This window comes from Glycine soja, chromosome 11, assembly GCF_004193775.1.
Source record: "Glycine soja cultivar W05 chromosome 11, ASM419377v2, whole genome shotgun sequence".
In the NCBI taxonomy this organism is placed as follows: Eukaryota; Viridiplantae; Streptophyta; class Magnoliopsida; order Fabales; family Fabaceae; genus Glycine; species Glycine soja.
The window spans coordinates 9,776,290-9,789,085 of record NC_041012.1 but is presented as its reverse complement, the minus strand read 5'-3'; the positions used below and the strand labels follow the sequence as shown (position 1 = coordinate 9,789,085).

Here is a 12,796-nt window from a genome sequence, read left to right as displayed (position 1 = left end):
TAGGATTTGAAAGGATTAAAAGACTTTTTTTTATATAAAAAGTAATGTAGAATTCAAAGATTCTTAAATAGTATAAATAAATATTGTGGTATTTAATCAAGATTTTTTAAGAAATACAATAATATGATAGTATTTAATTAGAATTTTCTATAACTTATTAAAGTCTTTTAATATTAAAAAATATACAAATTTCGATGGATTCTATCATACATTTTAATATACAACATCTATTAAATAATTTCATCTAAATCTTTAAGATTTTGTTATATTGTTTTCTTTCTTTTCCTATTGGGTATCATAATTTATTTATTTTCATCACGCGTACCATTTTCTCTCTTTAATATTTTCAAGATGCATGTGTCATTTATATTTTTCTTATTCTTTTAGAATAAAAAATGTCAAATATATTCATTTTCTATGCACCTTTTTCTTTTTTTTTCTTCTAAAATAAATTAATATTTATTTTATGTGTTAAAACTAATCATATTTTTCTGACACGACAATATTTTTGTGACTGTCATCTTTAATTTCGTCATTCAAGTTTCCTACCCATTTTTCACCCTCACACTTTGTTCTAGTGTATATTTATTATTACACCACATTTAAACGTGTCATTAAATTTATCATGAAATAATTATAGCAATTAAAAAAAATCAGAAAGCAAAAATATATTTTTAAATCTATTGTTTAAATTCAAAAGTGATAATGAGAAGATGTTATTGTAAGAAAAATTAGTATAAAAAGACATAAAACTAAAATCAATATATCTATTAAAATATTAAAAAATTATATTGATTTTACTTTTTTTACTCAAACATAATCATTTTTATTATTTTTTCTACTAAATTTTGTAATTTTAAATGTGTTTTTAAAAATTCACATAATATTTTCAAAACTTATAAATCTATATTTTTTTAAATCTTTAAATTCTTATAATATAAATCTATTAAAATCTAAACTGACATAAAAATCTTATAAAAAATCTAATAAGTCATAATATTTTTAGATAATCTTTAAAATTTATAATTTTTATGTTAAAATACTCTTTTAAAATCCTAATCAAATACATTTCCTTAAAATACCTATAGAAGTATACCTTTATATAATTAAAATTAAATAAAACTATTAAATACATATGCATTGTATATATTATTTAATATAAAATATTAAATACAAAATTAAATACATACAGAAGTATACATGTATATAATTAAAATCAAATAAAAACTATTAAATGCATATGTATTGTATATATTAAAATGTATTATTAAATAGAAACTATTAAATACAGAATTAAATACCCATAGAAAGTATACATGTATATAATTAAAATTAAATAAAAACTATTAAATGCATATGTATTGTATATATTAAAATATAATATTAAACAGAAATCATTAAATAAAAAATTAAATACCGATAGAAGTATGCATGTATATAATTAAAATTAAATAAAAACTATTAAATGCTTATTCGTTGTATATATTAAAATATATTATTAAATAGAAACTATTAAATACTTAGTCAAAAAAAGAGAAACTCTTAAATACAAAATTAAATACCTATAGAACTATTCATGTACATAATTAAAATTAAATAAAAACTATTTAAAAACATATAATATATATTTGAAATACTAATTAAAAAATAAAAGAAAAAACACAAATCTAGAAAAAATTCTCAAATCCTAATGAATGTACATGAATCATTTTGTCTAATTTGATTTAATACATGTTTGGATTAAAATTAAAAGAGTTTAAAAATAATTATTTATATTTTAGGTTTTAGTTTGATATTTTAAGTTTAAATTTTTTCACTTTAACCTCTCATAATATATTTATTTGACAATTTTTAATACCGTCAATATCAATTTTAACTTCCATCATGTGTCACCAAATTAGCTAAAATAAAGCTAACTGAAAAGAGCAATTTAGTGCAATGAAAAAACTTTAAGAAAACAAAGTAAGACTTTTTAAACATAAAAGTTAAACTTAAACTTAAATATAAGTATCAAAATTATATAATTTAACTAACAATTTAATATTACAACAACTGGGAAATTAGAAAGGATCGCTTCAACTGTTTGTTTTCACCCATGGAAATAACTTGATAATAGAAATGAATGTTGTAGGTTTGCTAGAATGATAAAGAACAAAAATAAGTTTAAAAATGATGACCTCACTTATATTATTTCTTATTGTACTTAAAGTATTTCTATTATTATTTTCATCTTTTTTATTCTTTTTTTAATTTACATTTATTCATCTCCTCCCAATCAAACACAACATTAATTATACCAAAATTATATTTTAATCCACAACAAATAATCACATTTTGCAATGTTTGGAAAAGACTCTTTTTGTACACGTTAGTACTTTGGAGGCTGTTCTTATATAAACTCTGCCAAAGCCAACAAAACGCAAAATGGTATCATGAAAATTTTGCGCGCAGTGTGCTATGGATGAACCAACACTGTGTTGACCATAAACACTTTCACTCTTTCTTCAACTTGTGAGTTCTCCTTTGCTCTGCAATTTCTTTCTGCATTTCGATTCTCCAAAAGAATTTGTATTGTTTTTTTTAAGCCAATCAAATTGTTTTATTTCCGTTTTTTCTATTGTTATTTGATTTATATTGGTGACTGAAAAGCTTGAATTTGAGTGTTGAACATAACATGCATTCGGTTTCGTATATGTTGTTGTTCATTGCCTTTTCGATCAAAGAATAATACACTGTAGCGTTTGAACTCGAAAATTGTGTGGTGAAGCCTCATTTTTCCGTCACTCTTTTGAGGAAATTTTACTGTGAAGAGTGTTGACGTTTCTGAAATTCATTGCTGGTAAAAAGTTTGGGTTTTGGTGATCATGCATCATGCATGATCAATCAAAGAGTGTTTCTTTGTTGTTTGATGATTTTGTTCCATTTGCTCAGGCTGTTCTGTTTGTTGTTTTTTTTACATTTAAAAAATTGGCATTGGGTCTGACTAATCTGAATTGAGCTGTTGGAGTGACTTAAAAGGAGAAAATCTGTCTCAAGTTTTTTTTTCATCCACAAAATTCGAACTTGAGACGGAGACCTTGTTGAAGGGGAATCAAGTTTCTTATACATTGGTTTCACCCAAAAAAGAAGTTCCTTATACATTAGAACCGACAATTATTTTTTTTTTTTTAAGAAATGTTTGCCCAGAAAAAAATTGTTTCCTGATAAGGCAAATTTTATTCTGATACAATTTTTTCCTTTTCTTTTGTTTATCATTTCTTTTTCCTTACAAAAAATCCTTTGAGAAATTTTCATAGTTTGGAGGTCAATGGTTTATCAAAAGACATGATTTATGATGAAAAGCTATGGTGTCATTTGTTTCTTGTATCTGATTTACCTAGTGGGAAAATGTTTGTTGTTTTGAGAAATGTTGGTAGTTTGTGTTTCCCTCCGTGCAAACACAAAGGGACTCATGCACTTGTTTAACAAGAATGTTCTGTCAAAATAGTAATCAGTATTTTTTATTTGTTCTCCTATGCTGTGGTTTCAAACAGCAAAAGGTGACTGGCCTTGAAAATCACTGTATAGAACATGGCTCCATCAGATGTTTGTCCAACCGAGGATGCAGTTCAGGCATTCATAGAGCACTTGGTTGACCCGTTGCTGCCAACAAAAGCAACTGTCCAGGGTAATCCGACACCATCTCAACAGAAGTTAGTTGCAAAACAGGTGTCTTCTTTTTCTGTGTCTTTTATGCTTGTACAACAATCTGACAATTAACCTATGTGATTTATTTGGACACTATTCTAGGTTATGCTGTTTTTTATTTATGGTTTATTTTATTACATTTTTGGAGTATCATTGGAGATGTTGGTTTTAATAATTATACAACAAGATTGTTTTCACTTTTATGGTTTCCTTATTGTACAGATCTATTTACATTACTTCTATGTTTTGCCTGCATGGAGTGTAGAGAGCATAGATAATAGTTTCCCCGAGTGAAATGAAATCAATTAGTTATGCATAACATACATGAGAGAAAAGTGGGAGTAGTAGAAATGAGAATGTTTAGATGAATGTGTGGTCATAAAAGAAAGGACAGAATACAGAATGACTATATACGGGAAAATATTGGTGTAGCAGCTATTGAGGAAAAACAACAATCCGACAGTTAACCTATGTGATTTATTTGGACACTATTTTAGGTTATGCTGTTTTTCTTTATGGTTTATTTTATTACATTTTTGGAGTATCATTGGAGATGTTTGTTTTAATAATTATACAACAAGATTGCTTTCACTTTTATGGTTTCCTTATTGTACAGATCTATTTACATTACTTCCATGTTTTGCTTGCATGCAGTGTAGAAAGCATAGATAATAGTTTCCCCTAGTGAAATGAAATCAATTAGTTATGCATAACATACATGAGAGAAAAGTGGGTGTATAGCAAAAATGAGAATGTTAAGTTGGATGTGTGGTCATACAAGAAAGGACAGAATATGGAATGACTATATACGAGAAAATATTGGTGTGGCAGCCATTGAGGAGGAAAAGATGACAGAAAATATTGGTAGATGGATGATTTTTAATTCTGTGAAAAGGAGAAGAGAGAAACCAAAAAGGACGTAAGAGGATATCATTAAGGGAGATCTCAGGCTAAATAGTATTCCTTAAACTTTGGTTTTTAATTGTGTCAGATGATGTTTGTGGTCCATGTAGCCGACCTCACCTAGTGGGATAAGGCTTTTTGTTGTTGTTGCTGCTGCTGTAGTTATGCATAACATTCTCAACTCTTTAAAAACCTTTCAATCTATGCCTAATGAGATTTGACCTGCTTAACTAAAGAGGAGTATCGGTTTTTGTTAGGTAGCCGAGTAACACAATTCCTAATGTTAACCATCACTTTAATAACTGTAATGCTATTTCATTTCACCTTAGAGGGCTCCTGTGTAGCCTCTTGGTGCATTTATGTTTGTCCCCATGCATCTCATTAAAAATGGAATGAACAGGTTCATATTGCATTATGATTTACGAACTACTAGTATCACAAATACGTGATTATATATTTATAGGAGTGCATGAGGAGGATATCATCATCTCTATTTACTGATTTTTCTGTTTGAGTTTTTTGGTTTCAGGTGCGTTCAGCTGTCTTACTGTACAACTACTACCATAGGAAACAGCATCCTGAGCTAGCATATCTGCCATTTAATGAATTTTGCAAGTTGGCTGTGGTTTTGAGGCCACCTTTATTAGCATATATGCAATTCATGCAAAATTTAAAGGAAGAAGAGCTTACCGATGTAGAGAAACAGCTATCATTCACAGAAAAAATGATAATGGAAGCATGTGATGTATGTAAATGTTTGGATGCATCAAAGGATGTTCCTAATATAGAGGGATGGCCCATTACAAAAGTTTCTATCCTTTTAATTGACAGTAAGAAGGAGAACTGCTTTTTGCTGTTTAGTTCCATTACCAGTGGGGTATGGTCTGTGATTGAAAAAGTTCTGGACACCTCCAGTCAAAGTTCTCTGGTTGAAAAAAGTCTGAATACCTCCAAGCAAAGTTCTCTGGTTGAAAAAGTTCTGAACACCCCCAGTCAAAGTTCTGAAGTTACATCAGGACCAATACAGTACAAAAAGAGGAGAGCCATTAAAAAGGCTTCCAAAAAGGAACTAACAGTTGATGAAGATGTATTTCTGCAAGTTGGGTATTCTGCTATAAAGGATGCAACTGGTAATTATCCTTATTGTTGAATTGAATTTAGGAAGGGGGGGGGGGGGGGGGGGGGCACATAGAAGAGAATATTTTGAGATAATTCAGAGAATGTGAATGCCCTATTGCCCTGTTCTTCAGTAAAAGTTTAGTATATAGGTTATGCTGGACATTTAATATGCATAGGACTTGAAATAAGTGAACAACTGAATATTATTTCTCTGGTCATTTCTGTAACTAACTAACTAATTCTAACCTAGTAATTGCAGGCAAAAAAAATGCTGATTTGCTATCCTAATTATAGAAATAAAGGAAATTAATTTCAGGAAATAATTCTGAAATGAATTTGTATAAAAATAGAAATGAGGAAATAAATATTTCATGTTACAGCACTTTCTTTAAGCCTCAAACTAAAGGTCAGCCTTATCCACATTTTGACTACGATGCAACACTACATGCATCATGCTGTATTACCTAGGGTTGATCTCTATCTACTAGAGGTTATTATTGTGTTCAGATTTTGTTTTACCCTTTTTCTCTTGTGTTTTTTTTATACTAAAAATATCATTGCATCATATACTTACACCTGATAGTTAATGTTTAATTTTAGTTTTTTCGTATGCTTCTGATACATAAATAGCTGAATATGATTCTTGTACTGTGGTACAGGTATCAATAACACTGATATTATGCTTTTGGAAAGTGGTACTGTCTATTCAGAGAGCAAAGAGAAGGCAGCTTCTCGCTTTTATATAATGCAGTGCTACCGGACGACCAATGAAGAAGTTATTCAACTTCCTGTCCAAGATCTAATTAAAAGGTTTGTTTTAATTGCTATTGTTTTGCAGTTCTCTGATGACTCAGGTCCCGAGGGTTCTGATGACAGGGAAATGGGGCTTTTTCCTATCAGCCAATCAGGCGGAGTCATCTATATTTTTACCTGCTGCAAAGTAAAATATACTTGTGCTCATACTACAGTACTGCACATTAATGTCACTACTAAATCAAGTTATGAACTAGTTTATAAATCTTTGAGAATCAAATGCTATATTAACCTTCCATTTTGATATTTTAAAAAAAACTTGTAATTTTGCATAGATGTTTTTGGGTAGATAGGATGCAGTAAATATATTTTTGGATAACATTTGTGTCTTCTTTTTGCATAGCTTGCAGGGTCCTTTGGTCAGTAAGAGCTCTAGAAGTTGGATTACCACTCCAGTAATTGATTACTTCCATGTGCTTCCATACTCTGAAATAATCTCAAAGTGGATTTCTAGGTTGGCATGGTTCTCCTTTGTAAAAATCTTTATTTAGATTGACTTAGCAGTATTTTGAATCCATATTCCATAACCAATGCTATTTCACTTTATGCTTCATGACTCCATCAAGTATGCTTGACTTGAGGCCATAAGTTTTGCAACCAATGAGAATAAGAAAAAAGTACAACTAATGTCTTCCCTTCAAATTTTATTTCAGTGACAATGATTATGCCTAAACTACAAGCACATCTATGATTACTTATTTCAGTGACACCTTTTGAATGAGTCTGTTTTGATACTTTTACAATATCAAATACATATTGTGGGATTTACTATCGACCTGAATCATTCAAAAAGCCTTTTGATTAGCATTCTCAAGCCTTGATATCATAGAATTTAAAGAGATTCTTTAGTGTTAACATTCAGTTTTACTCATAATTATCATCTGCCACAAGTAATCAAGTAAGGTTAATGTATGAGAGTTCCAAATATTGATGAACCTTGTTGCTCATGGAGTCAGCACTTGCATAGTTGCATGGTTGGATGATTTGCAGAAATATGTTCCAAGCTCATCCATGCATTGGCTGTCTCAAATCCTTAACACAATGTTCCTCCATTTATCCGTCATTTCCATTTTTTTTGTCACTATCTCCATGAGCTTCCCTTTTATGTAATATATTCTATCTTGGCAGAGAAGCATTCTCAATTAGTTTGCAAGATTCAAGGGTAACAGAGAAAAACGTGAAGGTGGACACCCCTGAAGCAACAGACTTCTATGTAAATAAGGACACATTTACTTCTCTTGGTAGTAAGCCAAACAGTGATAATATTGATTCCCAGAAGCAGAAAGAGAACAATGGAAGTTGTACACCTGCATTATCTTATTATATCAATGAGCCCATGGAAATGGATGTGAATGAAAATTCAATTTTCAAATCTCAAAATAAAGAAAAATGCCAGGATATTATTGCCAGTACTGTACAAGTTGGTGTAGATCAAGAAAATAACAATCCATATCTGAAGTATAATTCTAATGGCTCTGCAAGTGCTGTTAAGGTTTGAAACCTGTCTACTTTTCTAATTGTTCAGATGACTGTTTTCCTTAGATTGTGTTCAGATGTGTTTACTTTTATTACCTTTTCTAATAATTGTGTTTGGATGTGTTTTTTATTTGGGGTGATTGGGCAGGGAGCATTAAAACAGCTAAAATTATGACCTTTTAATTGGCTAGACTTTTTTGCTTATGAGAAAACAGCTCAATTCTGTTGTTTATTATCTCTCATCTAGCTGAATGTCATTGGTTTGACAGGCTTTAAAGGTTGATTCGACAAGGATGCTCATTGCTGAAGGTGGAGTCAACAATCTTGCTTCTTTGCACAAGAATTATGCCCATAGGCCCAATACCTCATCTGAAAAAGGCAAACTTGTTAGCTTTACTCCGACTGCAAATCATTCTAACTCAGATCTAGAGAAGCTCCAAATTCTTTCAGATTCGAAAAAGATATTATCTCAAACTGCCCTAGCTGCTTTGATACGAAAGAGGAATGAATTGGTAAAACTTTTCATTGCTTTCTTCTAGTTACAAGAATGATTATACTTTATGTCCATTCTCAGTAGCTATGCATGAGCACACTGAGAAGATACACTCGTTATCCTAGAAGAACATATATACTGATATACATGTTCCCTCAAGACATATATACGTGTATGTTTTAGTAACTTGGCTGAATCCACACTATCAGGGAAATAAGTTGCTTATTTCCATCATTTTTGGCTTACCTACTGCAAACCTTTACTTTAAAAAAAAGAGTAGCACATGCACATGGTCCATAATGTACATGCTCCCATGTGTTGTGTGCCAATTGTTGGTATTGTCATTATAATCAATTGTACATGAAATGTTAAAATATTATTCTGCCTCTTTCTCCCATCAACTACTCCCATAGCCAACAATTATAACTTATAACATAATAATTATAACAATTATAACTTATAACATAATAATAATAATAGAATTTCTAACATTTTAAATAGAAAATAGAGTCTTAATGAAATATTTCATTACTATTATATTTGTTTTTTAAATTTTCTATTTTATTCGTTTGTTTTCTCGATTGTATTCTTTTTCATATACCTACTTGACTTTCAAAAAAAAAAAAAATAGCCATACCTAATTTTAAGGATTGCCTTGGTACTATGTTTTGAATTTCCATATTTGTATTTATCTTAGACTTAGTTTCTCCATTCAGGCCCTTCAGCAGCGCAAAATAGAGGATGAGATTGCTGTTTGTGATAAGAAAATTCAGAGAATGCTAACTGGTATGTTTTCCTTTCAGTGTTGTTTGTTTTGCTTAGCTGGTGCACTATTCTATCAGTATGACTCCACCCCCCCTCCCTTCCCCCCATTTATAGTGTTTCTCAGGGTTTATCCTCTCCTTATTGTTGTTGTTATTATTGTTATTATTTTGCTATCAATCAAACTCTCAAGCAAGTCTGATGCTGGTTTAGGCAGTGATTGTTGAATTCTTGTAGGCATCTTTCTCTACTTCTAGTTAAGACCAATTGTATTATTTCAGTGTCATCAGCAAGGTTTCAGGTTCTTTAAATTCAACATTTTTCTTTTTTTCCTCCCTTTTTCTAAGGCATTACACGGTGTTGGGATCTCATGAATTCAACTAGCATTAAAAAATTTCCTGGGCATGTGAATGGTGCTAGGTCTAATCAACTAAAAAATTTCCTCTGTATGGTGTCAAGATCTCAGGAAATATATTGTCTAGATAATGTGAATTCAACAAGCATGTTATGTCCAACAAGCAGTTAATTAATCAAAACAGTGCTTATCCTGGATCCTTGAATTTGAAACTCATTAAGCTTATTCATGTTTGGTTATCTGACTAGTGAATATCACTCCAACTTAATTTCTCTACAAACTCAAGCTGCTGTGAGGATCTTAGATTTTCTATGTGAACAATTGTGTTAATTTGTACCTAATATATACTATCTTTGCAAATCGAAATCCTACAGTGTACAATCCTGATGATTTTTTAATACTAGAATTAGTTAGAGCCTGAGAAAATAATTGACTTGTGTGAACTGTGAACCAGACACCTTTTGTGTCTTTTGGATTTAATGTACCAGATTCCTTGCTGATGCTGTGAACAACCACTGATACCTTGTTCATACCTTGTATGATTAAGTATCTGGTTCATTAAATTGAACTGTGAACCATATATTAGAATTAAAGATGAACTGTGAAGTGTAACCACTGATTTTATTTGTGTATTTTAAACAAACATAGATGGGGAAGACGACTTCAAATTGAAGATTGAATCAATTGTGGAAGGCTGTAATGATACATGGGTAAGAAATCAAGAAAGGATGCGTGAACAACAGAGCTTACCTCTTAAGAGGAAAAAATTGTCAGAGGCTGTCTTTTTAACACAAAGTCCATGCCAGGCAAGCCATATTCTATTTACTTGTTTTTACATTTGAATTTTTTATTACTACATGAAACCTAAAAATATATTTTGTTGGGTTATTTGTCCTATTCAATAGGTCTATGATTTGTGTTTCTAATCGTGGTGCATTAATATAATCACCAAGTAATTTCAGAGATTTGAGTAAAAGAGGAGAAAATGTTTTGCCACTTATATGATGATTATTCTATTTAGTAAGTATGCACACAGGATGAAATGGTTGTTGCTAATTGCTTGGAAGCATTGTTTCTGACAGACACATACTAAAACTAGAATGAAGTGATTTAAGAAGTATTTCTGTTGGGTTATGCAAATTGGATTTGATTTGAATCGAACAATCCCCCTCAGTGAGCATCATTTATACGCTGCTTGGCTTCATCTTTACAATTGTAACTTTTACTGCTCACCAAAAGCTTAGTAATCCATGCAAGTCTTCAAATATATACCCAAATATGGGTAAAGATTCTTCCATTAGTCCAACATGAGGTTAACTTTTTTCATTTTGTGCTGTGTACATCTTTGTGAAGTGCCTCAGTTTGACTTATTACTTACCAACCTCTGTTCTGTGATATTTTCTCTTCTCTTGTATGACATTTTTCAATAGTATATGTTTAGGGACTGATTTAATTAGCTCAACGATCCAACCATCCCCTTTATCTTCATTGAAAACAAGTATTTAGAACCTTGTTAATCTTGCAGGAACTAGACAATACATGTCACGAAAACAATTGGGTCCTACCAACTTATCATTTATCCCATGCAGATGGTAAGTAAGACTATCGAATTTAGCCAAAATACATGAGAAGCATAAATTCTCTTCATGAATCAATTTATGCACTATTAAATTTAATTTAATTAGGTATAATTAGGATTTAATCATTGCACTTTTTGTTGACCTTATTAATGGCCAGCAGTTATTCATGTATCTATGTTGAGGAAACATTATGCAGCATGATCTAACAAATCAAATCTAACAAGTGTTTCCTTTTGAAGGTGGATTCAAAGCCAATGTAACTGTTAAAGGAGTGGACTTTCAGTGTTCATTTGAGGGTAACGTGGGTTCCAATCCTTCTGAAGCAAGAGAATCAGCTGCAGCTTTGATGTTGACTAATTTAAAGGAAAAAATAGTCCAGTGATCTTGGGAGCTTAGAAATGGCATGCTTCCCTTGTGGTTCTTGGTTTTCTCCTCTATAATAACAATATAAAGAAAACTGTAATAATTCATATGGTTATTTTGTTATGGACGCATTGACGGAATTAATGACATTTCTTCCATCTCAGTTTAGTCTTGTTTGCAAGCCCGACCCGATGTGCATGAAATCAATCATATCAAATGCTAAAATGACTCGTGCCAAATGTTAAAATGACACAAAAGCTATAAGCAACAGCTTCCATCGAGACGTCACATTTGTGACACATAACCAAACAAGTGTGTTTCAATTTTTTCCTCACCGTTTTCTTTCGACATGGTTGCTAATTTTTTTTTATTTTTTTTTCTGGAAGCAAAGTATCCACATGGTTGAAAGTCTTGAGATTCCCTTCAGATGGAGAGATTACTAAAGTGAATTTTATTTCCATGATTGCTAAGTTAGTTTGTGTATGACTTGATTTTCTTTTAGATTGTTAGTACTATGGATCTTTTTTTACTTTAAACTTAAAGAGTGATTTTTTATTTAAAAAATGATTATTTTAAGAAAGATTGGAGTTGTTTCCTAAAAAAGCTAGAAAATTACTTTTAAAAAGAACAGTTTAGATAAATACATAAAAGGCATAAAATAGCTTTTTTATTAAGAAAAAGTGTTTTTTTTTTAAATAAACTTAAACTGGATCATATTTCCAAAAGTGATCCAAGTTAAGGGGTTCAATTAGAAAGATAATCCTAGGAAAACATATCACTTTAGACTAGGGAGTAAAAAGGAGCAATAGTCCTTATTATTACGAATCGAAACCAAGTAAGGAATAGTCCTTATTATTGAGACATAGCAGGAAAGGTCATTCTAGCCAAGAAGATGGAAGCAAGAAGAGGATGCAGAGGGAAGCATGAAAATATTAAACCAGAATAACGTTCTGAATAGAGACAAGGTTAGCAATTATAGTACTTTTTATTATTATTCAATTAATTGAGTTACTCCTTTTGATAGTGATAATAGTATTACTTCATTAAGAAGTTAGGAAAAAAAACTAACAGAGGAATAAAAATTAAGTTAGATGATTAAATTGAGTGAAAAAGTATGTAAAAAAGTAAACTAAGATTTAAATGAATATAAATAACAAACAGCAGATGTAATTTGACACAAAAAAAAATCATGTAGCTACTGTTATTTTTGGGATCAACACTTGGCTTGTATTTTTGGTACATTTC

At 30.7% G+C, this 12,796-nt stretch overlaps 1 protein-coding gene across 1 annotated transcript; it reads left to right on the top strand.

Annotated features, from left to right (window-relative positions):
- Window positions 1-2,381: 2,381 nt before the first annotated feature.
- LOC114374095 lies at window positions 2,382-11,735 on the top strand. The gene is made up of 11 exons (XM_028331694.1): window positions 2,382-2,511; window positions 3,534-3,708; window positions 5,120-5,720; window positions 6,369-6,519; window positions 6,866-6,976; window positions 7,651-8,014; window positions 8,268-8,510; window positions 9,208-9,277; window positions 10,257-10,414; window positions 11,134-11,200; window positions 11,428-11,735. The coding sequence occupies exons 2-11, from the start codon at window positions 3,571-3,573 to the stop codon at window positions 11,568-11,570; spliced, it is 2,046 nt and encodes a 681-aa protein (XP_028187495.1). The 5' UTR covers window positions 2,382-2,511; window positions 3,534-3,570; the 3' UTR covers window positions 11,571-11,735.
- The last annotated feature ends 1,061 nt before the right edge of the window (window positions 11,736-12,796 follow it).

What these genes read in the sequence shown, in the direction of transcription:
- LOC114374095 (XM_028331694.1), top strand. Translation starts at nt 3,571, where the DNA reads ATGGCTCCATCAGATGTTTGTCCAACCGAGGATGCAGTTCAGGCATTC. An exon ending in TGCTATAAAGGATGCAACTG is followed by an intron (nt 5,721 to 6,368) that starts GTAATTATCCTT and finishes ACTGTGGTACAG; the next exon opens with GTATCAATAACACTGATATT. An exon ending in GCTCTGCAAGTGCTGTTAAG is followed by an intron (nt 8,015 to 8,267) that starts GTTTGAAACCTG and finishes TTGGTTTGACAG; the next exon opens with GCTTTAAAGGTTGATTCGAC.